The 26,637-nt window shown below is 42.7% G+C and overlaps 1 protein-coding gene across 1 annotated transcript; it reads left to right on the forward strand.

Moving 5' to 3' along the window:
* The first annotated feature begins 669 nt into the window (after positions 1-669).
* Positions 670-24,766, forward strand: golga2 (golgin A2). Its single transcript, XM_071515645.1, has 28 exons — positions 670-717; positions 2,030-2,179; positions 6,816-6,884; positions 8,233-8,385; positions 8,746-8,792; positions 10,005-10,068; positions 10,905-10,964; positions 12,416-12,496; positions 13,029-13,067; positions 13,191-13,253; positions 13,402-13,495; positions 13,622-13,728; positions 14,008-14,066; positions 14,858-14,999; positions 15,571-15,660; positions 16,398-16,505; positions 16,780-16,867; positions 17,291-17,433; positions 17,660-17,878; positions 18,229-18,342; positions 18,846-19,070; positions 19,603-19,702; positions 19,964-20,055; positions 20,389-20,719; positions 20,994-21,155; positions 21,439-21,545; positions 22,213-22,405; positions 22,642-24,766. The coding sequence occupies exons 1-28, from the start codon at positions 670-672 to the stop codon at positions 22,908-22,910; spliced, it is 3,417 nt and encodes a 1,138-aa protein (XP_071371746.1). The 3' UTR covers positions 22,911-24,766.
* The last annotated feature ends 1,871 nt before the right edge of the window (positions 24,767-26,637 follow it).

The following is a 26,637-nucleotide window of genomic DNA, read 5'->3' on the forward strand; positions in this document are numbered from 1 at the left end:
ACATGTGTATGTGGGTGTGTATCGATGTATATATATGCATGTATATACAGTATATTGTAATTTTGTGTGAACCCAGAGTATAGAAAGTGGCGGGTGGAAATGGGTTGAGGAGGCATGTGGGGGGTTGCTGACATTTGGGGGTGGGAATGGTGAAGGGGGCACCGGGGATATTTGGATGACAACAGGCAATTACTCTATATGTATACTCATGATGTATTCATGGTGTATGTACGCTAACTGTACAAAATATTAGGGTCAGCTTCCCTTAAGTTGCAGTCCCTTTTGCACAATCCACATCTCAGTTGTCTCAAAGCTTAAAAATCCTTCTGTAACTTGGTATAAATTTAATAAGGAGATCAATAAGGCATAATGGTTTTTACCTGGATTCACCCCATCAGTTTACTTTATGAAAATAGTAAGAGTCTCTAACATTTTGTATATTCAGTTTATATTCTTTATGTCTCTTCTTTTTTTGGAATGAATAAAAAATCACAAAAACAACCCCAAAAAGATTTGGACTTATGGCAAGTGCCATGTAACTACGAAATGTATGCAGGTGAAGCTCTTTGTGGCGATGCCCCAGGTTTGCGCCCCCTAGCGGCAGAGCCAGGCACCAGCAGCAGCCCCCAAACTGATGACGTGGTTCGGCTCGCCGAGCAGACCAGCAGGATGGCCGACCAGAGCAGGCAAATCAAACTCGCTGCAGCTAAGAAAAAGGTAAAGTATTTTACAATCAACCTGGCAAAACATCACGGGGAGCACTGGAGGTGTCTCTCTTCAGCGGGTTGGTGTTGTCGGCGGTTTCTTTCATTTTTCTTTTTACAGTTTTTTTTAACGGAGGAGGGTGTTGTCATTACACGTCGTCCGACCTCTGTGGTGTCGCCCATTCCGGACCTCAGGCTCCTCTTGGGGATGTCAATGCGCAGGAGAGGCCGGGGCTTCTTTCGGGCCTCGACTGATAGCATTAACTTGCGAGATTATGTAGACTATTTTTAGTTCTTAGAAGCATTTATAGCGGCCTAATTCGCTTGTTTTGCTGGTGGTTAACTTACTGTATTTACTCAACGGTTTCAGGTGTCTGTCCAGCTACATTTGGTTATTAACCAGCTAACTATTACAAGTTAACGTTAGCGAGCTGGCTAATGGATAGTTGGCTTGCTAATGATTCTTGCTGCTATCCAGTTAGCGTGTTGTTAAAGGATGCCAGACAACAGTTGGACAGCTTTGTAGCTTGTCTACTCTGTAGGATGGCACAGTTCGCTAATAAAAATGTGCAGCATGCACCAATTGAAGTCAGTAAACACCCGAGAAGCATTGTAGCCTAGTTAGCAGGATAAGATGACGGGGACTGTTTTGACAGCTGACACCCCTCTTCCTTTTCTGTGTCCTGCTGTGTGCTCCGGTTAGGTGTGTGGCTGGCTAGTGAGAAAGATGGCCTTATCAAATGTAAACGTTAGCTTCAGGAAATGACTCGTCAGCATTTGTTGTTACACCACCGTCTTCGTGGATGGGTGGTGGTGTTGATAACTCATAACATTAGCTGAGATTCAAAGCCTCCAGTATTGTGGAGATGCCATTCCCAGTAGCTATCTAGTTCCCTCTGGTCACCCGCAAACAGCTGTCACTGTGTCACAGGCCCCATGCTCATACAAACTCACACAGCATGACAACATTCTCCAGTTATGTTCACATGGCTAAACTGCACCGTCTATTCATATGTTAATAGTAATAGTTTTCCATAGGTTAGTTAACTCTGCATTTTGGTGAAGGTTTTGAACAAGCAAGCCATTGTTCCCCACTTAAGTGATACTAGTAAGGCAATAACTAGTGGGCAGTGGCCATGCATTCCAGCCTATGTTTGAAGCTGGATCTCTTGAATAGGCCTTCCATTGTCAGAGAGGGGGAGCTATGCCTCCCTGATTCAGCTGAGAGCGAAGTTACATCTCCTGATTCAGTTAGCCTGACTACAGCTCCGCTGGTTACTGGTCACTCACTCATCTCTTGCTTCCTTCTCTCCTTCGCTGCTCAGCTGAAGGAGTTTCAGCAGAAGAGCTCTCCTACTAGTGTAGGAGGAGAGAAAGGGGGAGGAGGAGGGGGAGCAGGGGCCAAGAAGAAGAGGAAGGTGAAGGGAGGGAGCCAACCCGATGTGTCCTCAACAGACAGAAACTCTCCAGACAGCGTAAGTCACAATCCACATCTTTCTGTTTGTTTATTTGTTTGTCTGCCAGTCAGTGAAGGCCCGAAGGTCTGCCTTTCTGTCAGTTAGCAACCTGTCTGTCTTTGTTCTTGTATATCCGTCTGTCTCCTTGTCCTTTCCGGTTACCCGTACTGTCTATGCCCCTATGAAAATCATTTAAATTTCCTAAACAGTTTTATTTCTTCTTATTTTTATAGCTTTTTAAAATGCATCTAATCCAACCTATATGCTGCTTACAATATGCAGACAAAAGAGTAATTACTTTAAGGAATATCGTTGATCATTGTTAACACTGATAATGTGGGACTTATAGTTCTTGAAGCTAAACCTAGGCCCAAACAAATCATATATCGAAAGATTAGAGGCAACATTAAACTTTATCTAAAAGGCTGCTATTAGATTAGTACACACTCACACACATTATGCAGAGAGCTTCCAACCGCAACACTTATGAGGATATGTGAAGAGTTAGAAAGTGATTGGACTGGCAGAGCTGCACACACTTGAGAAAATATCTCCAGGTGCTCGTAGGCAAATTCCTCACTGTTCGTGCCATTGTTGTTTAATACTGAACAAATATATGTGAAAACAGAACATGTAGGCTGAAGTGAGGTACAGCCAGGCACCTTCACCCCTCAAATGTCAGGGCTTGACGTTGCCACTTGCCCACAGGCCCGTCAGTGTTTTCTCAGAGCTCTGGGCCAGTAAATAAGGATTTTTAGTGGCCCTGCTTGGCCAGTGATCAAAAAACTATATTGTCGGTTGTGAAATGATATGACAGAATTACTATCTTGTCGGGAAACGCTTTCCTATTTTCGATCAAGCATGCAGAATGTCGACAACGCAGTAGCAACGTTGGCCCGCGTTTGCTGGCCAGGTGCCAGGGGGAAAACAATCTGTACCCAAGAGAATGACATTGGAGGAGGAGCGAGCCGAGGGAGAAGGATGGAGAATGTGAGAAAAGAGACAGAGGAAGTTTCAGCCTCACTGGCCAGAACGATTGCCACGGTTAGGGCATGATGCAGCAGAAGGCGAGGTGTTTGGTAAAATATGCAGAGAACTTCCGGCATATGCAGACAAGGGTGAAAAATTAGTGTACGGTAAAGTGAAAGTTCGTTTATAAATTCTATCAAGTCCCGTACATAGGTTTTTGATTCAGCTATAACAAATCTGTCATAACGTGCATTTTCAGCCTGACTTATCAGTTATCTATGATATTACTATGTGATATCAGTATATTTTCAGTGAAATAAAGTCATAAATGAAAAACATAGATTCAGCTATTATTACACACATATAGGCTATTAGAGTGTTGCTATCATGAATAGCAGTCTTTATTCATGATTTGTAGGGAGGCAGCTCTGTTTTTAGGGACAGAAGGAGGATAGATTCACAGGGTTTGACCCACACCAAAACAGCAGTGTCCATATCTAATTAATAATCAGAATAATCAGAATCATTAGAGCAGTGTTGACATTACTTGTTTTTAACATGTCTGAATTATAATTTAGACTTGTCTGAATGAGATAAAGTACTGATATGTTTACAGGACCAGTGGTTTCAGTGTTTGGGCTAGTTACTTAAAAACTGCTGGCCAAGGAATGTGAAAAATTGATCTGATCTGATGTCAGCCCCTGCATGTGAAAGCTGTAGTCACAGTTGTGTAGTAGTGTCAGTCTCACCGACACTCTTAATTTGCTTATAGGGGCCTTAAAATACACCAAGCAAAGAAGAGGTGCTTGATTTTAGGATTGATCAGTACTGCCTGATAAGGTCAGATGAAATCCAGTGACAAGTAGTAGACTACAGTTTACTAGATATCCACTGAAACAGGGTTTGGATGGCAGAGAGGCCAGGCAGCCAAGGACGGAAAAGATAAGTGGGCATAAAGCTAGAGAAAGGTGAAAAAAGGAAATGGGAATCGGTTAACTCTGATTCTAAAATAGTCAGTTTGACAGAATAAAGGAACAGATAAGAATAAACTACAGAAAATGTGGGATATCATCAATGACTACAGGTGGCAGCATGAAATTGGAGAACTAGTGTCGGAGAGAATTCATCCCAAAAAGCAATGGGGAAAGGTGTGAGAAGTAGAGAAAGTAGGTATCAATGTATTCCCAAGTAAACTTTGAATCATTTAATAGTTTAAAGGAGGGCAAAGACTCTTGGGAAGAAAGGAAAAAAGATGAATGAGCTTGAACAGCATTTTACAAGGATCGTCACTACAGTCCTTTCGGGCTGTTGGACACTAGGGTTGGGCGACTGGATGAATACATCGGGGGTTGGTGATATGCTGGATCCCTCGCCGGTGGAAATTCTCTTGCTGTGTTTTTTTTTTTTGCCGATATAAGTTACCTTGATATTTGGTGATTTAAAATGTAGCCTAGTGCAACACACTCAGGGTTTCCTGCAGCGTTTGACAAGATATAGTAGCTGCCTCGATAACTGCCTTGACAAAAGAACACCCGGCCTTGACTGTAAAACCCTAAAAAGTCCCGAACTCCATTATATGCGTGTTTATTGTCATTGAGTAAGTCTGTTAATAGCATCAAATGAATTTCTTAATGTCGTTGCAAAGCATGACTTTGCACTGTCTTCCTCCCTGTATTTACTACTTTGTTAACCTAAAGTAAGCTGATACTGATTTGAATTTTCAAACACAATGCTAACTAATTTAAATTAGGTAATTTAACCTTACATATTAAACAAAAATGGCAGAAAACAAGTGTGCACATTACTTATCTAGGTTAGTCAGCCACTACTACCTTGACTTACACAATTCCTGCAGGAAACGCTGACACAGGAATGGGGAAGCACATGCAGGGCCAAAAGTTGATTTAACGTGTGATAATTGCTCAGCAGGTTTTATTTTCTTGAGTGCAACGACTTACACTGTCATTTAAAATGTACAAATGCGTGTATTTAAAAGCTATTTCTCAATTGGGATGGGAAAGGAGGAGTTTGCTTCTCACCCATTAGGGCAGATTAGACAATACAACTACAACAGCCCCCTGTACAAAGAGGCTGCTTGCCAAGTTGAATAGTAACCTAAAGTTGGCTAGGATGAAAGTTGAAAACCTGTAAATTAAGGAGCAGGAGGAGGGGGACTGACAGTCGGAGCAGATTGTCCTGTAGTGTGAATGGGCTCAAGACTGCTGACTGTCCATTTGGCATGACGCTATTTTTTTCTTCATTCATGTTTGATTTTGTCGGTCCAGTCGGTTTGGGCTTGTGTAGTGTGAAGCGGTCTAAGACTGAAATCTGAGAGTGAAACTGGCAACAGCCAATTGGAGTTAAGATACACGGGGAAGAAAAAGAGAATTGAACACATTTAACAACAACAAGGCCCACTCACATATATGGTTTAGTAAAATTCCTAAGTCTAATTGCTCAACTCTAAAGAAGTTGCTATACAATTTCAGTTGGAGGAATAAACATCATATAAAATGGCAACATGCCTGGATCAATCTGCATAAGTGTGCAATTACAAATTAAGCAAAACAACTCTCTCTATATCCTTGCAGTAATGTCACTTCAAAATACATTTGTAATGTAAATGTCAAGTGTTGCTTCTGTACCATGAAGCAAGAAATGATAGGAGACCGTTTTTGTAATTTTATTTACAGTGAGCAGTTCTGGACGAATGGGAAAACGTTTTTGAATGACAGAATCGGGTAGTGTGTGATCCCTCGTCTTCATGTGAGTGACGGCCATGTTTGTCCCGTCACATAGTGTGAGCAACTTCCCAACGGGACGGCAGGCAGACCAGTCGTTTAGTCTGAACTGAACCAATTGTTGGGCAAGACTTGAACAGTCTTGTAGTCTCAACTAGGTTTAAGTTAGTATTTTCCCTGATTGATACACTTTGGCGAAATAAGCAAACATTGAAGTCCCTGCCAGAAGCAATTGAGAGTAACCAAACAGAGTTCAGTTCTTTACCCTTTAAGAGAGGGAACACCGTGCCCTAAATTAGCTTTGTATGTGAAGGTGAACAACTTGAGCTGGCACAGGTTATTGTAGCAAAGGGAGACTAGGGATTGGGAAATGGGAGCTAGTTTACTTTGCTTAGTTTGTAGAGCTCACTGTAAAGCAAGCGTAAATATGCTGAACAGCGAGGCTGGAACACTACAGTATGCCATTGATTTGTAGCAACGTTTGCCACCAGTGTACTGAGGCAGCTAGGGATTTGCGGTCAGGGATTATGCCACTCCACAAAGGCAACATTTTAAGCATTGGAAAGGTGCAGCCTAAAGACCAAGACAATGCCACTAGTTTGGGAGTGTGCGCTCAGTAAAGTGAAGGATTCAGGTAGCCCTTGTTTGCAGCGTTAGTCTAATGCGGTGGACAAAATCAGGAAGGTGGCCGTTTTCTAATTTTATCGGAAAAACCCTGGATGAGTCACATAGCAGTGTTTACTGACCTCTTGGACACAGCATAATGGTCTTAGTTGCTCCCCATTACAAACCCTCTTCTCTCTCCAAATCTCTTCCTTCTAGATTTCTTGTAACACCTGCCTCTGTGCCTGTTTGCCTGTATCTCTGTCCCTTTCTCAAGCGTTCACTCCCCTTTCACTTCTCTTTCACCCCCCCCCCCCTCCCCTGTCTCTTCTTTCCTGTAGTTTGACAGTATTCTGAAAGCTCTTAGTCAAAGCAATGGAGTAGTCCTACCTCCCTATGGCAACAGTCAGGTGAGCCTCTCTCTTTCTGTCCCTCCATTGTTTCGTCCCTGCCTGTTTTTCCTCTCTTCCTCTCTCTTTGCATCCCCCACTGTCAGTAGCTGCTCCTCATGTGCTATGTGATATTGTACCTTGCTTCCCAGTTCTCCCTTTCCCCCTTTACCTCAAGTGCACTTGTTCTGTCGCATAGACTCAAAAGCATAGGATGGGTTCAGGTGTGATGTCTTACACTGATGCTATGCTTTCAAATCCACGTAAAGAGCGTGCATTACATCGCTGGGCGGCAAAGGGTTGAGATCGGCATTTCTCTAAGTTCAGACCTTGTTTTCAGCATGTTAATATCAGTGTTGATGATGATTCACTGGAGTTTACCGGCCAGTGTTGTGGAAGTGCAGTGTGAATTGGGTCAGCACATTAAGGGGCATGAGGCTTACTAGTTGCATGGCTGTGACATCTCACCTGGACACATGTTAGTTTGTCATGCAGGCATGTACACATCTGGGAAAACAAGACATGTATTTGTGTGTTTGACCACTGTTACACAATGTTGTCATGTTGCTACCGTTGTGTTTGATTGTTAATTCAGTGTGACTGGGGTTTTTGCTCATTTCCTGCATTCCCTTACTGTTTTACAACATTGTAGATCGTTTTCCAGGGCTTTTATCACGTTATGAGATATTTGGTATTTTTCCCTCGTCTTAGTTGTTTCTCATAGTAAATATTCTGAAATAAACGCAGTCTAAATATTGTGGGGTACTCCCAGTAAAGAAGAGAGCGACAATTTTAAGCCATAATTGTATAAAATCAAGCTTTATTTTCTGTTTTCGTTTTATGGACTCTAGCTGGCCGAAGCATCTTGCTTTGATTTGTCTGTTGGCTTCACTGGGACGTTATTGATAGAAGGCGGGTCCAAATGTAACTGCAGAGAATATTAGCTGTTAGTTGAAAGATTTATTTTGGAGAGGATAAGAGGGAAATCGGTCACGTAATGACCCGAGGGTGGTGGGCGGGGTGTTTGTTTACAAACAGAAAATGTAGGTAAGGCACAATTGGTGGCCTCTCGATCACAGTGAGGGATTTCGTTTACCGACCAAAATAGAAGTCTCTGGAGTTGTTTTTACTGATTTTTGTTTGGAATTGAGTGAGAGAGGTATGGCAAAACTAATTTCAAAATATGCACGTAAAAACTGTCACAATTTACATTAAATGGATGGGAAATGCAAAAAATGAGCAAAAACTCAAACCAGGCTGAAGTTTTGGACATCAGTGTGCTCTGTATGTTGTTCTTTCACCATAACTGCACCTCTTCTGTCTTTGCATTAAACTAGCGTGTGCATTTTTTGTGTGTGTGTCACCTCAGACCTATGCCGACACGGAGGCCATGGGGTCTTCAGTTCCCCAGCTGCTGGAGGACCCAAAGGGCGAGCCCGGCCGCGGCTCACCCGTGTCTAATCTCTCTAGCACTATTCCTACTACTAACCTTGAGTCTGTCAGCCGCAACACTGACCTGCAGGTGTGTCTCTCTCCTTTCTCTCAATCCATTTCTCTCTCTCTTTCCCTCTCTGCCTTTCTCATCTCATTCTATCTCAGTCTGTCGCTCTGAGTCCTAGTTGTTTGCTGTCTTTCTGTCCATCACTCTTAAGCTTAGCATAATGACATAGATGAGTTAACTGCCCACTGCTACAGTTTTACTAATGGCATATTTGTGTGATGAAAACGACAGATTCAGTGCTTCTCCTTTTCTTTTGCTAGTGGTGTTTTTGCTTTGTCATCATGCAAACACCCATTTATCAGACGTACAAATGTGCTCACAGTGTTTTCTGTTCTCTCTCTGTCTCTCTCTCTGTCTCTCTCTCTCTCTCTCTCTCTGCAGGACTACCCTGATACCAATGGCAATGAGAGTTTGACGGAGGAAAATAGGTGGGTCACCTCCATTTATTCTGTCAGACTGCCCCCTTTCAGTGATACATTATGACACCCATGTGTCTGTTTATGTGGACACACACACAACACACAAAACAGCGGTTGCATATTTATGTGCACAGTTCATGAGTAGGGTTGTCAAAACAAATATTTGCCTTTGCAGAATTTGCCTGCCAAGGTATTGCAGCGTCATGGCAGATTAAATTGTGGGTTTCTCATTAACGCATGGCATATATTTCCCTCAAAAATGACTTTTTTGCTATTAACAATTCTGTTTTTAGAGTTTAGAGTGTGGAGATGTTGATTTATTGCAGTGACAGGCATAATGACGTGTAATATGTTTTGATATGAATGATGTATAAAAGAAAATAGCGTTCTCTTTTACTGACTAAAGTTTTAATTTGAAAAGTGAGTAATTTATTTTGTCAAAAACAGGAAAGGTTTCCAACAATGGAATTTTGTCAGATATTCGTGATGCATGTAAGAACAAGACTGAGAATTGACCGGTAAAATGGAAGGAGAAACAAAAAGTTTAACTGCAAAATGACTCCTCCAAAACCCGGGGATAAGTACACAGACATACCACTCTCTTGCTGTTTGCTTGCACTGCATAGGCCTACTTTTGCCCAAAGAGGATTTAATAATATGTATGCTTAAGATTAGGAGGAACAGAAAAACTGGCGAAAATTCAGCCTTATGTTGCTCTTGCAAAACATGAAGTCATTCAAAGCAGTCAGTGGCTTTTTCCAGTTTTTCTTGCTGAGTCTCATGCACAGCATGTCTAATAACACTCACACAGCTCGGCAAGTATTCACTGACGATGTGAGGTATTTTATATTTTTGAAACATTGAATTACACAATTACATCCAGGCTGATGACGAAGCTGGAGAGGACCAAAGGACATGCTGAGCTGTTAATGTTTGCTGAATGGTGTTGATGACAACTCAGCTTTTAAGAGGCTAACATTAGTTTTAGAAGCAATTAGAATAGAAATATTTGATTTTTTCAACATAGCAACACATAAGGTATTTATGCTGTATCGTATGGACTACACTACTATTTGTCATAAAAAAGGTATCACAAGCATTATAAGACACTGTGGCTCCAGTATACCTGCCACCCTAGTTCTATACTAATGCAACATAGTGGATGGCGTGTTTTTGTCGATTTGTTTTAATGTGTGTGTCTGTGTGTGTGTTGTCTTGCAGGCCGCTGTCTTCCACAGAGAGTCTGCGGCAGCTCTCACAGCAACTGAACGGCCTAGTCTCTGAGGTACCACGTTATAACCATTTCATCCCCCTACTCACACACACACACACACACACACACACACACACACACACACACACACACACATCTCTTTGCCATACAGTGTTAGGCTTTTAACATTAACGCACTACCACTGAAGTGCACTTTAGAGTAGTGTGTCCTACATCTGAAGGCAGAAACACACTGGAAGCATTTTCAAATTTGCCAGTTGTTCCCACTGTGCACTGAAAGCATCAAGTGGTGCGTCAAACCACCTTGATATTTCTCCTCCAAACTTGGCTTAGTTTTGGACAGTCAACAGCGGACCATGACATCTGTTTTTCATGAGGTTTCTGAGTCACAGTTACCGCTGACCTATTTCAAGGCAAAAGGACTTAAAATGTAATGCAATGATGAACATGGACAAAATATGAACTCGCTATAATCTAGCTGATCTGCTCGCTGGTCCCAAATATACGAAGCACACTGTAAACATCTTTGATGTTGCTCAAAAGAAAATGTGATATACTGTAGTATCATTGCCCATCATGGTGGGGAAATGCAGGTGTTAGTGCTGATGACTAATCAAATTCCCCACCTGCAATGCATCCAGTACGTTTGGGCCTTTAGTGAATAGAGGCACATACGTTTCCATTAAAGCATATTCATCATATTTCCTCATAATGTCTGCTTGTTGTCATTTAGAAGAGTCCAAAACAAACAATTGAAGTGTGTTATCTTAAAGTCAGTTTGGAAATTTGCTATTGCCAACTTTAATTCAAGGTCTGCATGTAACACTTGAAAATATGCTTGGATGTTGTGTTGGAAGTGCATTAATGTGAGTGTCTGTGTCATTTTAGTCATCCACTGCTTATGTCAATGGGGACAGTGCACCTTCTATCAGTGAGAAAGAAATGGAGGTAAGAGAGAAAGCTAATAGTTTCTGTCAACTAAACACTTGGGTTTGAAATGTGAAGCCTTAGAATTAAGTCAACTTATAATGCAGTACATCCGTTCCTAAAAGGTCTAACCATGATATACACTAAGGTGGCAATCACACTTACAAACCGAAGTTAACTAGGGCAGGTTTTTATGCTCTTTTCTGAGGTTTTGCGGTAGACCCATCACTTCTCATATGCATTGGGAGCATTGCGGTTCATAAGGCACGCGTTTGAAGTTGAACTCAGTCGAACATGCTGTGCCTAGAATGGGTTTTTCTCTGGTAGCATAGGAAAAGTTACAAGGTAGTGTGCTTGCTAGCTAGCCCTCTGGAACGATATGCCTCATGTTTTCAGCACTTCCAGTGTGATCTCCACCGAACACATCCAAAACTCACTGTGCCCCTTTGTGTGAAGGTGCCCTTTACTTTTTGGCTTTTGGTTATTTAATCTCCCACACAGAGTACACCACGTTCACTCCCCCTCAGGCTGCAGATGCACACTTGATCACACTGTAGAGAGAAAGTGAGCCATAGGCTAACGGTCATCATAACTTGCTGATACAACAATGCAAACTAACAGTGTAGTTGTTTTTAAAATGTATCATAATTGCACCACACAAGTTTGCAGGCAGTTGGTTTCTTAATTTGTCTGATAGCTGTAAGGGCTATACTGAGGGTCACGCCTCAAATATTGTCAAAACGTAAATTGGATGGATGGATAGATAGGTGGATGGATGATTAAACAAATTAAGTGAATAAAATGGAACATTATGTGCGTCCCCTTTGGAGATGAATTGGTTTAATCCATGCCCTTGGAACCACCCAAGCAAAACTCATCCAGATGTCCCTCCAGTCGGATCAAAATTTGAATTTGCCAAGGATAATGGCAGTTTAGAAATCATAATCTTCATCCTCTGTGTAACTGTGTTAATTGGTCTCTCTGTTGAGCTTTATAGGTGTGGCACAGAAGCACAGTGTTATCTAAAAGCTCCAATCGGGCCTGGTACACCATGCAGTGTGATTTCAGTGACAATTAGATTGGCCCATTAGGTGAAACTTGGAAGCTCTCAGCACTGATTAGGCACTTCATATGGTCCTGAGAAACAGAGGTCATGTTGAAGCTGTCTTGAGAATGATAATTAAATGTGTTGCCATGAAGGTTCCACTACCCTTCAGCCCGTCCCATATAAATCAGTTTACCTGCCATCTTGTATTTCACTCATTTGCTTTACCGTGTCATTTTAAAGCACATTTTGCACCACTTGTAAAGGTACTATTGTTTACCTTCATGTTAATAATTCACGTTTTGAATTTCTCTCCTCCTCCCACGTGTTTTTTTTTGTTTCTCTTTCACCACTGCACTTTATCCCTTTCTTCTTTCTTTTATTTTCTTTTTCCTGTCTTTCCCGGATGCATGTGTGCACGCGATAGAGTCGGAACCAGGAGCTGGCTGCCGCCCTGGAGTCCAGCAACCTAACAAACTCTCAGCTCAATACCAAGCTAGACCAGCTGGTAAGAAGCTGTGTGTGTGTACAGTGTATGTGTGTGTGTGTGTGTTTAGTTTTGTGTTTGCGTTGGGAGTTGGGTGTTTCTTAGGTTTGGCCTTGTACGGCAAAGAATAACCCCTTGCCAACCTCACCACATACATACATATTCTGCATGCTGTCTTGATTAACAACATCTTGGCAGAAGTCATGCATGATTTTCCACTTCATTTATTATCTTGCACTTAGGTTGACTAAAATAAATTTCTCCAAAGTATCAAAAGCATAAAGAGCAACTTCAGTGTACATTTCCCAGAGCTGTCATAAGTTTTTTTTTTCAAGCTGCCTTAGCACACTAACAAACACAAAGGGCTCATAAGTGGCTTTCATTACTTTGCAGTGTCTCTGTGCTCTCTGGCATGAAAATGAAGGGCTACCTTTTGTGCCAAAAGCTTTATAAAGTTTTATTGGGCTAGGATGGGATTGTCAACCAGTGGTGGGGGGGTAAGAGGAATTGTGATCTTTCCCAAACTGACATTTATGTCCTATTGGTCTGGCAGACACAGCAATCTCAGGAGCTCACAGATCAGCTACAAAAGGTAAACAGTTTTTTCTTCTCTCTGTCTGCTTGTCTGACTGTCTGTCCATTCCTCTCTCCCAATCCACTGAATTTCTCACTCCCTTTCTCGTCATTCATAAACTTTGCATTTTTGTTCCATCAGGAACGAAAGGAATTTGAGCAGAAGTTTGCAAAGGAGCAAGGAGCCATGCGGGAACAACTGCAGGTAACCACTCTCCGTACACATACACACTAACTCCAAATTTAATCCGTCTGGTGGTGTGTGTTTGCATTGAGTGGATAGTACGCCATATCTGTTCAACCTAACAATGGATGTGTCTAAAGAAGAAACTTGCTCTCTGTCTTCTCTGTAGGTTCACATCCAGACTATTGGTATCCTGGTATCAGAGAAATCAGAACTGCAGACAGCACTACAATACACACAACAGGCTGCACGGCAGAAAACAGGTGTGTGTGTATTTTTGTGAGTGCATGCGTGCATTTGAATGACTATTTTTAATCCTGCTAAGCTGTCACATCTATAGCCATTAGTTAACTCTGTTTGTGTGTGTGTGTGTGTGTGTGTGTCTCCAGGAGATGCAGAGGAGCTGAGTAACCGTCTGCAGTCCACCAAACAGAGGGTTTCAGAGCTGGAGAGAACACTTTCCTCCGTCTCCACGCAGCAGAAACAGTTTGAAAAGGTAACAGGCATTTCAGTGATCTGTTCATATGAACATATAAACAGCACCATAAACATAGAACCAGAAACAGCAATCACTGGGGATGAGCAATGCAAATCCAATATAAGTAAGACGTAAAGATGTGTAAGACGTTTCCAGTGACAAATGCTCAACTGACAATCAGCTGTGTACCTGTAATACAAATAAGCAGCTGGCTAATTTGCACTGTTAGGCGAAACAGTTTTCCCAATATATATATATATATTTTTTTTTATTAATATGTTTCCCTTTTGTCTGCAGCACAACAAAGAACTTGAAAAAGAGAGAGACAGCCTGAGGCTAGAGGTGTACAGACTGAAGTAAGTCACTTTATCCTGGCGTACACGCAATAGGCCATTGAGATCTATTTGATAACATTTTCACAGCAGTGGAGTTGCAAAGCATCACTTTGACTGTCATGATGTTATTAGACTCCCTCAGATTGGGATGCAGTGCAACAGATGGGATGAGCAAGTCTCCCAAGTCCTAAAGCAATCAGTGTCTCGGAAAACAGCCTGCAAAAACAGAAATAACCATTAAAAAAGTAGCTAGCTGGGAACATTGGGCAGCCTGTGCTCACACTCATTGTACTGGGGAATTAAGTAATAGTAAAAATAAAGTATCTTTAATTTTGCCAAACATACCCCGGTATGTCAAGGACTCCTGTGGGTATTCAGACTCCACTTTGGAACCAATGACACATTAATTAGTTCAACACTTTTATCCTACACTTTATAGTATGATGGGTGTGTGCATTTGTAGTATAGCTTGCCCCAATGTGAATCAAGCCTTTAACTGGCAATATGGTCATAATATCATAGGAAAATGTTTTTCTCCTTGACAATACAACAATATTTGCTGGAATCAGTTTTCTTTTTCTAATACTTTACTCTAGAGTTCATCACAAATACCTGCATGGATCCATAACGATGTATCTTAAAATGCCATATATTTTGCCCAGCCTTACCCCAACAGATTCCAAGCTCTGCCTATTGAACAATATTAGGATGTCTTTCATTCACTGGCTTGTTTTGTAGCTCCGTTATTTTGCTGCTGGCAGTTTAGGAATGATGACCAACCCCTGTATGTGTGTGTGTGTGTGTGTCTGCAGCAGTGTGAGTGATGAGTCGAAGCAGCAGAGCTCGGAGCTATCAGAGCAGCTGAAGCTGAATGTGCAGGAGAACGGAGCCATGAGGCTGGAGCTGGAAGAGCTGCGGAAGAGGCTGGAGATGGCCGACCTCATGCTGCAACAGGTACATGAACACACATACAAATACATGTTTATACTTTCTTACCATTAATTTGGCCTGGAGAGCCAACTTGTCTACAAGAAATGCCACCCTGCCTAAAAAAATTGGATTGGATTGGATTGGAGAATACTGTGTTTTTTTCTCTCTCCATTCACTGCTATTCTATGGTGGAACAGGTCTCAAAATCACACTTATAGCACATAAACTAACGTCAACAAAGCAGATTCTGACAATACATAAAAAACTAGTACTGTGTGGTAAAGTGAATTGCTGTCTTTATGTCATTAAACCTTTCAGTTTGAATTAGTGTAACACCAAAATTCTTCAGTGTTACACTTATTCAAACTGAAAGGTTTAATAACATAAAGACAGCAACACTATTACACTACACAACCCCAAGGTACTACCAAAGTTCAACATTCCTTTTAAGTGTTAAATGGCATAAATCCTTTGGGTCCGGAAAATGTTTTTTCACTTCTCAGATGTCATTTGCCTTCATGTGTTATCTGCATTTCACTCCACTTTGTGTTACTGATTTTTAAATGGGCCCTTTTGTTTCTCTGTGTCGGTGCAGTGCTCCAGTCAGTCAGGACCACCCAGTGCCAACCAGCAGGTCCAGTTACTACTGGAAGAGAAGCAACAGCTGGAGGCTCACACTCATCAGGTCTGTGTACATGGACCTTTGTTTCTCTTTCAATTAATTTCTCATGTGCATGTGTGTGTGTCTACCTGCCTGTCTGTGTGAATATTCCCTTTCTCTGTCATTTTGAGCTTTTTAAGTAGGTCTACATTATGTTTTTTTCATGTGTGATCCAGAGCTAAAGGCTCACTGGCAGAACACGGCTGTTTTTTTCTGGTTTAGGCTATAAAAATCAAGATAGAGTAATGTTAGTTACTGCTTTTACCTCATCACATGTGGTCTAGCTACTCCACACTACTCGCTTGCACCCCTGCTAGCCTGCCTTTATAGAGGCATGTGCCTCACCCGCCATAGTTGTCATGGTAACTTCCCCTTTTTCAGTTGCATCAAATGGTCTATTTGATGTCATTTTACGTGAAGGGGTAGACTCAGTTGACCCCGCCATCCACCCACACATCTACGCACCCCCTTTTTCCTCTCTTTCGGTATTTGATACATAAAGGCTGGTGCAGGCTGAGCCACACCGATGGGATAGCGGTGGAGAATAATTCTTGCTCATTCGAGGATTATGCTGCTCTTGTTTTTTGTTGTTGCTCATTTAAAAATGAACCAAGACTGCTAGGGAAGCCTATTTATCTGTTATGGAAATACCAAAAATCTCCCATTTTGATTGTCATCTTTTTCAAAGCTTTCGAATGAAAGCCTTGCTGTTGAGTTGGATGGTGAATGTAAGTTCTGCCTTTATGTTTGTGGTGGTGTAGCTGATGGAGTCGATTGCCCAGCTGCAGACGGAGAGGGACTGCTACGCTGAACAGATCCAGGAGGAAGGCCGTGTGTGGAAGGACAAGACAGAACAGCTGCTAACACAGGTAAACTGCGTAATATCATCACCACATTAGTAGAACATGTCGTGCAAACACAACGGTTAAATAAGAAGTTGTGTGAAAACTTCTGTGTAGTTCTGAAGTACAATTGAGCATCAAGCCAGTGTTTTTTTCCTGATTGTGCGTTTTCAGCGGGGCGTTATTGAACAGGAGGAATTGCGCTGCTTCCCAATAAAAATGAACGGGAAGCGAGGCAACGATGCTCCTCACCGGAACTGGTCCCAACGTACCATAAGAACTTGTATGTGTGTCTTGGCAGGTGTCATTGGTTGCAGAGGAGAGAGACAGGAACATCAACCGAGTCCAAGAACTAGAAGCTAACATCACAGAGCTGAAAAACACTGCAGGTAAGGGGCACACACTTTTATCTCCTCTACTACTTCTCTCTTTTTCTCCTCTTTTTCTTCTTCCTCACTACTTTTCCTCCATTCCTTTTCTTCATACGGAGTTCACTTTTGCAAATAAGCAATCTGAGTACCTGACCACAGTACAATGAACATTGGTAGAAAATTCACCTCTGTATGTGAAGTATTTATTTTGTTCACTATAGTGGTGCTAACAGTTAAACACTACATGTTTACAGTACAGTAAAAGCTAGTTTAGTATAATCTCAAAAGCATTAGCATATGCACTGTAGCATGCTAAATACTGGGCACACATAGGTGACACTGCTACCACAGTGGGGTATATTTCTTTGCAGCATGAAGATAAAACTATCAAAGTGCTTGACTCTCTCCTCCTCCTTTTTTCTCCTTGTCCCTCTCCTGCAGCGATGTTGTCCCAGGAAAGAGAGGCTCAGGGCCATGCGGAGCCCCAGTCCCCGGGGCCGTCGGAGAGCGAGGTCGCCCTGCAGGAGGCCCTCAACAACCTGCAGCAGGAGAGGGACAGTCTCACCGCACAGTACCAGGCACAGGTATGCAAGTGTGTTGATTAGTAAAGGAATGTAATGTGAAACCATGTACAAATATGATACTGTAACACATACTTCATACTTCATAATATATCTGTCCTTTTATTGAAGCCCACAATCAGTTGTTCCAAAATACCTGCTAAAATACCACCACTAGTATTACCATCGCATCTCTCAGGTTATTTAAAGTTTCTCTGATGAACCTCTTTCCTTGTAATATCCCCCCCAGCTGCGCGATAACGAGCAGCTGAGCCGCATGTGTGCGGAGCAGGAGACCCGTCTGGGGGAGATGGAGCGGCAGGTGGAGAGCCAGACCCAGGAGGAGGAGGACCGCCGCCGCATGTTGGAGGACGTTCAGTCGGACAAGGCCACTATCAGCCGCGCCCTCACCCAGAACCGCACACTCAAGGACCAGCTGGCCGAGCTGCAGAACGGCTTTGTCAAACTGGTGAGGCTGGGAATAGGTTTTGGGGCGGGGGGGTTCTCGAGAGTTATAACAAGTGCCGTTCTTTATTTGTTTCATATCCCTTTTTGCTTCGGCCCTTACTCATTATGATCTTTTCTCTTCCATCTTCCATCCTTCATTTGCTTAACTCTAGCTTTGATTCTTTTTTGTGTCTCTTCATCATCTCTTTATGTCCTTTAATTATTGCACCACGTTTTGATCAATGCCTCTTTAGTAATAAGTTGAGATAGTACTCACTCTGTATGAAAGTACATTCAGAATAAGTATTACCCCAGAGGGTGAGATAATGCTGCCTGAAAGCCAACATGTCTGGTACCCCTTCCTCTGTACAGACTAATGAGAACATGGAGCTGACCATCGCCATTCAGTCAGAGCAACATGTGAAGAAGGAACTGGCTCGCAAGATGGGGCAACTCCAAGAGGACCTGCACAACATCAAAGAGCAGGTGGAGTCTCACATACACACAAGACTGTCTCTCCATCACACACACAAAGTATCACTTAGAAGTGGAGTCTGTTCACATGCATTCACATACAGTGTTGATGTTAAAATGTAGACTAATGTCTGTTGATGCACTTTTATCCTGTTGCATTTGTCCCTCTCCTGACTTTTGCTGTCTATCTTTACTTATATTATCTGGAAAAATATGAAAACACAAATGTGCAATCTTCTTCTGTGTTTGTAGATTTTTAATTTAACTTAATTTTATTTTATTTTATTTTATTTTATTTTATTTTATTTTATTTTATTTTATTTTATTTTATTTTATTTTATTTTATTTTATTTAAGAATTTTATAAATTGTATTCTGTGTTATTTCCTCCCATACACATATAATGATAACAGCGTGCAGAAAGAGATCAAATGAAGAGATGTTGTGACAGTACAGTTGCTTTCTACATCCAGTTGGCATTCATTTCCCTCTTTTCTCTCCCCTCCCTCCCTCCAGATGGACCTGAAATGTCAGGAAACTCAGGGTCTGATGGAGCAGAGGGACCAGGTAGTGACCCACCTGCAGCAGTACTGTGCCGGCTACCAGACCCTGGCCTCGGAGCGGGAACATCTCCACCACCAGTATCTGCAGCAGAGCCAGATCTTGGACCGGCTGCAGCACGATGAGAGCCAGGGCCGCGTGCAACTGGAGTTGAGTCACAAACAGCTGAAACAAGCGCAGGTGAGTATTTAAGCAATAAGCACTGGAGGCCGTGCTGTACTGTTAGACATGACACAAAGCAGAGTAAAGCATGAGTAGCTTATTGCTTTCATAAAAAGGTGTTTAATTGACAATAATTACATATATTGTTTATCTTCTGCCAAGTAATATAGCTCCAAAAGTACCTTAACAAAGTTTTTGCAAAGTGACACTTAAATACCAGTATGGGTTGTGATTTTCAGTTAGACTTCAGTTAGACTTTCAGACTGTTGCAGCTGGAGAGCCCCCATCCTGAACCCCCACCCATATGTCATACAAATGGAATTTTCTAATATACACACACACACACACCAATCCTGGCATCTGTGGACTGGCAACACTTGGAAATGTGCACAGACTGACACACTTCTTTCATCTTTAAACATGAGCTTATCACACATTTTAACCCCACTGAACCCAGCTGTTTCTCCTTTTTGTCTCTCAAACACACACACGCACTGTGCTTGTGTTCCTTCAGTAAATATTTCGACTGACTCCCTGTCTCCCCCTTCAGGAGCGTTTGGACCAGTTGGTCACAGACAACGAGCAGCTGAAGACTGAGGTGCAGGAGCTGCTCAACAGCTCTCTGCTGGCTACGCCACCCAGGGACCAAGGTAAGGCCTAGTATTTGTATTATTGTATTGGCATTGTTGGCCTCTACAAAAATATAAAACACCTAATTGTTCATTCGTGACATGATCAAAACTTGTTAGTATTGTAGTTGTGTCTGCCCCCCTGTTTTAAATTCAGAGAAATTATATATTTGCATTACATGTTTATAGATAACGCACAGTGCCATGTACAAAAATAAAGACATCATATTGTTTAGGCAATGGAAAAAATCAACACTTGTAATTTGTTGTTACGTTGCCTAGGAGACGGAGTCGAGAGCCAGTCCCTGCAAGAGAGCCCAAAGAATTCCCCTTCCATAGTTATCCCAGAAGACTTTGAGAGCCAGAAAGAGATGGTGAGGAGGGTGAAGAATTCTGTTCCTCCGAATCTTCCAAATTGGGATGTGTGAAGGATCCCATCTGTTTTCCTTGGCATTCCCTTTCTTTACACATTGGGAATTGGAAAATATTTCATTTTTTGGTGCTGAAATAGATAGGACCGTTAATCAGTGCTAAGGGTGTGAAATGTAGAAATGATGGTAAGATCTCTATGATGTGAGACTAATTTCCACTACAAGGAAATGCATATGAAATGAATTTTTGGAATTACCCTCATTTGACACTTTCCATTCTCTTTCTCCGGCCTTCCCTTTCATTTCCCCTCTCTCTCTCTCCCCGTCTGCCTCCAGGAGGAGTTTATCCGCGGGGCTTTGGCCCAGTTGGAGGCAGAGAGGGACGAGGCCCGGAGGCAACTGGAGGAGGAGCACAGGCTCCACATGGCAGCCCGGCACCAGGCCGCCGCAGCCTTCAGCCTGGAGCACCAGCACCACAGCCACAGTCAGGAACCTGTTTGTGACCATCTTCACGAGCACGGACACGAGCATGAGCATGAGCACGGACACGGACACGGACACGGACACGGACATGAGCATGGTCACGAGCACGAGCATGAGCATGGTCATGGTCACGGTCACACTCATGGCCAACATAGCCACTGTGAACATGGTCATGAGCACTCAGGTGAGAAAAATTAGATGGATTGTGTGGGTGTGTGTGTGTAAATGTATGTTTTTACAGAGAAAGGTCAAGTTTTTCTGCAGGAGTGTGTGTGTGTTTGTGGAAATTGGTAGATAGAAAAGAGTGGACAGAGAGAAGACAAGGCCTAATATCCTTCAGTGGGTGATTAATTATGACACATGGTTTATAGGACTAACGATGGACTTACGATGTATACATAATGTACATGGGGGTGTAATATTTAACCCCGTCTCCCCTCTCCTGATCGCATGTCCAGAGCGAGGAGTGCCGGTGGAAGTTCATGAGGCCCTGCAAGCCGCCATGGAGAAGCTCCAGCAGCGCTTCACCTCCCTCATGCAGGAGAAAGCTGACCTGAAGGAGAGGGTGGAGGAGCTGGAGCACCGCTGCATCCAGCTGTCTGGAGAGACTGACACTATAGGTAAGACTGTAGGATTGTTTTTTGTTCTTGATACTATATACCATATCAAAAAATGGGGAACAAAATCATTTTAGGAAAAACAAGATGCATGATTTGAGAATTAAGAATTGATCTGTGTAAATATAGTGGGGAAAAAAATCAGCACCAGAATACTTTGAGAGGGGGAATACCTCTCCTCCTGATAACAAAAAATCTGCCTTATGTGATCTGGAAATTGCACAAACACACATATTCATGTATTTCAGTACAGCACTCATGTCTCTTATTATGTGTGTCTGCCCAGGAGAGTACATTGCCCTGTACCAGAGCCAGCGGGCCATCATGAAGCAGAAGCACCAGGAGAAGGAGCAATACATCAACATGCTGGCCCAGGACAAGGAGGAGATGAAGGTACACTACCACAGTCTCTTAAGGTCCTAAGGAAACAACATTTAGATGATGTCTTACTTCTGTAATTTGACGTATTTCTGGTTGAAACAGGATGTTGGGGCGGAACATAAAGTTGGGAGGAACTGTTTGAACAAAAGTGTTCAAAAGAGAAATGCTTTGCACATAATCTTGAGCTGTCACAAATTCTGGATACTTAAAAATGAATACATTCCAGCAACCGGGATGCAGCCTGGTGTACCAGGGTACAGCAGGGTCACCACAGCCCCACATCTGATCTGGCTGTAATCTGGCTGCCCCGATTAAAGCTGACAGCACTCTAACCTCACATGCAAAGTAATTAAAACACAAAATGTGTTGCTGTCCAGATAGTTCTGGAGACAAAATGACCAGTCATTGGATTATCAGCAATTGGAAAATTGAGCTCTCTATATCAGTCAGACTTGAAAATCCCATATTGGATTGGCTGATTTTATTTGGGTATCTAAAATGCTTTTACTTTAAGAAGAAATCCATTACTCTTGAGAAATAATTCACATTCTCAACAATAATCCTGTTAGGGTTAGGCTAAAACAGTTTTTGCTTGCATGGTGCCTTCTTCAAATTATAGTGTCCTCCTCCCAATTGACCAGTTTGTTGCCGTCTGTGTCCTGGCCTCTGTGTCCATCAGGCTAAGCTGGCGGAGCTGCAGGATCTGGTGATGAGGCTTGTGGCAGAGAGGAACGACTGGTACAGCCGCTACACCGGGGCTGTGGCCAACGCCGGCACAGTTAACCCCGACCTGCTGCCCGTTGGGGAGGATCACGTTCACCCAGAGCACCAAGCACACTCACACATGGAGCTTAATGCTGTCAATGGAGCAGGTAGGCAACAACCTAGTGTGCGCTCACTAAATCTGCACACAGTGCGTCATAAACCAACCCAAAAACACTCTGCCCACTGATATTTAAGTGGTTAAATCCGCTCTGTCTGGATCCACGTGTGCACCCACAGGCGTAGGATCAAATCCTGCCAGAACTTTCTCTCCTGTGTTTCCTCTACTCTGTCTCTATTTTCCTCTGAATGAAAAATAAAATACCACTCTGTTTCTCTGCTGCAGAGCCCATGGAGGTCATTCCCCTTTCGGAGCCCACCCCAGGCCTGGACGCCCCCTTCTCCCAGACCCTTTCGACTGGTCCAGCTCAGACTGACCCCCAGCCCCTCGGCCCCAAGGAGGACGGCACAGCCAGGCAGATCATGCAGCTGCTCCAGGAGATCCAGAACCCCCAGGGGGCGCTGCGCTCACCCCCCTTCCTCGGCGAAAACCCCTGCATCCCCTTCTTCTACCGGCCTGACGAACAAGACGAAGTCAAGATCCTGGTGGTCTGAGAGATTTCTGGGTTAAGGGTGTGACATAGGGAGGGGTGTGTGTGTGTGCGTGTATGTGTGCGTGTGTGCGTGTGTGCGTGTGTGCGTGTGTTTATGAGGTCTTGGACATGTCTTGAGGTCTTGGATGATTAATAAACACCACAGTTTACCCTGTTTGTAGCTTATGGATCATATTCACAAACGCATCTCTAGAATATTGACCCCCCTCACCCCCCAAAACTGCTCACAAATAGGTTAATGTCCTTGACCCAATTGCATTCAAATGGCCCCTGTCTATCTTGTGTGTGTTTGTGGGTGTGTGCATGAGAGAGAGAGAGAGAGAGAGAGAGTTTTTTATTATCTTTGTTGCTTTCCTTTTTGTTTTGTTTTTTGTGATTGAAACTAAACTGTTCCAACTTTAGATTCTATCTATGATGCTCTTTCTGGAGAGGAGATAATCAGTATTCCTACACGCAATCCGAACATTCTCCTCACCTCAATTTCTAATTCCCCCTCCCTCCTCTCCCCCTCTAATACATAAGTGCAATAAAGGGGTCCCGTTTTCTGTCCCCTCACTCGTGCTTACAGAGCTGTCAGAGGATCAGCAGCATGTCGGTGTGTAACGTGTGTCTGATCAGGCTCGTGTCGTACTTCATTTTGATGCACATCTCTCCGTTTTACACGATTCACTGTCCACATGCCAAAAAAAGAGCATCGAGTTTGAATGTATAAAACAAAATATTTATCTCTGTGTGTGTGATGAGTAAATGTGCGGAGAACTGCGGACGGTGGCAGGTGTGGGGTGCAGAGAGAGCAGGACAGGAGGCCAAATCTTGTGCGCAGGCCCAACTAAGAGATGCAGAGCGAGACGCAGGTTGTTAAGGAACTTAGTAAACTGTTGTGTTTCTAAGTCAGGATCTAGCTAGTGATATGGATCAGGATCAGGAAGGTGGAAGCATGTGGGCAGATGGGTACTGTCCCTGAGACGAGCTTTTCCATTACATTGTCTCTTTTTATTTCCAACACTGAAAATGAGTAATATGTGTGTACAATGCGAAATGTTAATTTATGTGCAGTTTGATGTTGTGTCGTTATCAGACATCCTGTAATTGTCTTGAGAGAGGCGTCACCACGGAAACCAAGAGGTGGTTTCTGATCGTTTGAGGGGATAGATGCAATTTAAAGACCCTATGAAGTGAAAAATGACTTTATAAGTTGTGATGTGATATACCTACCCATAAGATACTCAGAGGGGGTGATAGAAGTCCATAAATGTTAATATATAGAAAAAGACATTGTTTTCTCCATTCTTGCTGCAACACTTCCTCAACCTGCAACTCAGGGTGTAACATTTTGAACTCTTAAGAGCTCTGGGTGCCATGCTGGGGGCTCCTTTCCAGGTTATTGTATATAACAAAGTTCTCCTAGTTCATCTTTACCATCAGCAAGCTAGCGATTACAAAAAAGGTACAATGATCTGAGCTTGTTATAGTAAGTATGGTGTTAAAATCTTTTTGACCACAATCATAACTCATCAGTGCTTCTTCTCCGCAAATACTGTGTACTCTGGTGCTCCAAGGCGTTTGGCTAGCCTTGTCACAAACTCTACACACTCCCACTGTTCAACACACATAACTCTAAACACATTTTTCTTTTCTTTTTTACCAGAGCCACACATGAACTGAGCTCTGATTTCCATTTCATGGGGTCTTTAAGCTTCTAAATGAATGGGCACACTTGGGAGCCAGTTTCATTTTCTGTTACGTTTTGCTTGTAGTTCTACATATCAAAAAGATGAATTAATGCACATCCTTTACAACTGGACTGTGTGTGTGTGTGTGTGTGTGTGTGTGTGTGTGTGTGTGTGTGTGTGTGTGTGTGTGTGTGTGTGTGTGTGTGTGTGTGTGTGTGTGTGTGTGTGTGTGTGTGTGTGTGTGTGTGTGTGTGTGTGTGTGTGTGTGTGTGTGTGTGTGTGTGTGTGTGTGTGTGTGTGTGTGTGTGTGTGTGTGTGTGTGTGTGTGTGTGTGTGTGTGTGTGTGTGTGTGCGTGCGTGCGTGCGTGTGGAATCCAAATTGTTTCCTCTTCAACTGAAGTTGCATCTGTTGTGCTTTTTTTGTAGAGTTCTATCAGATTATATAAATATGATTGCACTAAATCTGTACAAAGCTTCTCATTAAACTCTGTCCTATCTAGCTGGTTGGACAGCGGCTTTTCTACCATAGAGCCTCTTAGCTAGTTAGATTAGTTTTTCTGGGGAAAGGGGAATCCAATGAAGCCACGGGAGGCTGAGGGTTCCAGCTGAATCAAGGCTGACAAGTGAATTTAATTGAAAGTGTGTTGGTTCGTGTGTGTGTGTGTGTGCAGTGTGCACTCGGAGGATGAGTTAGTTGTGTAAACATGACTAGAAAGTGAACTTAAAAGAGACAGCTCAGTTTAAGAATTCATGCGTTACCCCCAGTGGTCTAGGACCGGTCCGATCAAAGTTTGTGAAACTCTTCCAAAAAGAAGAAAACAAGACTCAAATTTGTCGTCGGATAAGAAGCCTGAAAGTTTTCCATAGAGAATGAATGAAAAGTGAGATGGTAAATGAGAACCAAATTTAAAAAGGCCACATTTTTTGGCTAAGAACACTATAATAAATCTCATTTGGGCATAAAAACCAACATGATGCAGGTCTGTAACGTCAGCCGTTGTCTGTGGACCAGATCCAGACTTCATAACTGACGACATCACTGCTCTCTGGCTTTGGGAGAAGAGTTGCTCATGTTTAATTGGAGAGTCCTAGACCATTAGAATATATAATTTCTTAAACTGTAAATGGTCTCCCCTTTTACAGCTAATATCCCAGAGGTATCAGAGTTCAGTTTTGCCATTTCGGGTGACGTCTTAGCAGAGGTCTCTGTTTTTTTGAGAGCCTTTCCACGATGACGCGTGTTAACGTACCAGGATATTAGGGGTTTTTCCCCCCTTTGGAGATGTGTTTACCCCCTTCTTTGGTTGAATTTGAATTTTGAGATTCTTTTTATTGTGTTTATATCGAGGTTACTACTTTATCTGTTAAATTATTAAATTGTACACTCATGATTTGTATCACCGAAATCAACTGGGGAGGGAAAACGGTTGTGCGCTGATTGTGGTATTTTTAAGAAGTGTGTGAAAGTTAGCAAAATCTGGCTAAAGTTGTCAAAGGTATGCGGACATGTGGAAGTGTATGAGCTTGGTCTGTGTTTACGGAGAAAGTAGGCAGCACCAAGTCGACCCTAGACCTCAGCACTTTGGGCAGAAAGAGATGGTTTCTGAATAAACGTACTCTACCATTCTAGATATTACAATTCCTCGCTTCTTAGCATTCTGTCACTTTTATTTTTTTTCCTTTTGAAAACATGCCATGAAATCAGATTATTGTTTTTTTGGGAGTGGTCAGACCGAGAGATGCATATGAAATCCTTTATAGTATTGTTTCGGGGGTTTGTGAAATAATATAAAACGTAGATGAAATTATTTTCCACACTTTCTAATTCACTGTTAAATTCCTGATGTGATTGAGAAGCTAGAGATAAGAAAGCATTTGTTGTCTCTGCTGTAAAAGAGGTGGTGTATATACTGTAACTGTGTAACATATTGTATATTCATTATGCCTGGTGTGTGGGGGAAAGGCTATTCCGCTAGCCGCTTGGCTAGCAGCGACTGTAAGTCCGCGTGTCCGTCTGTTGGTACGGACACACGGACGAAGTAGAGGTTTAGGGGT

Source organism: Centroberyx affinis, unplaced genomic scaffold, assembly GCF_046629955.1.
Source record: "Centroberyx affinis isolate AG114_WGS23_722 - 3 ecotype Tasmania unplaced genomic scaffold, CSIRO-AGI_Caff_v1 ptg000363l_1, whole genome shotgun sequence".
Classification (NCBI taxonomy): Eukaryota; Metazoa; Chordata; class Actinopteri; order Beryciformes; family Berycidae; genus Centroberyx; species Centroberyx affinis.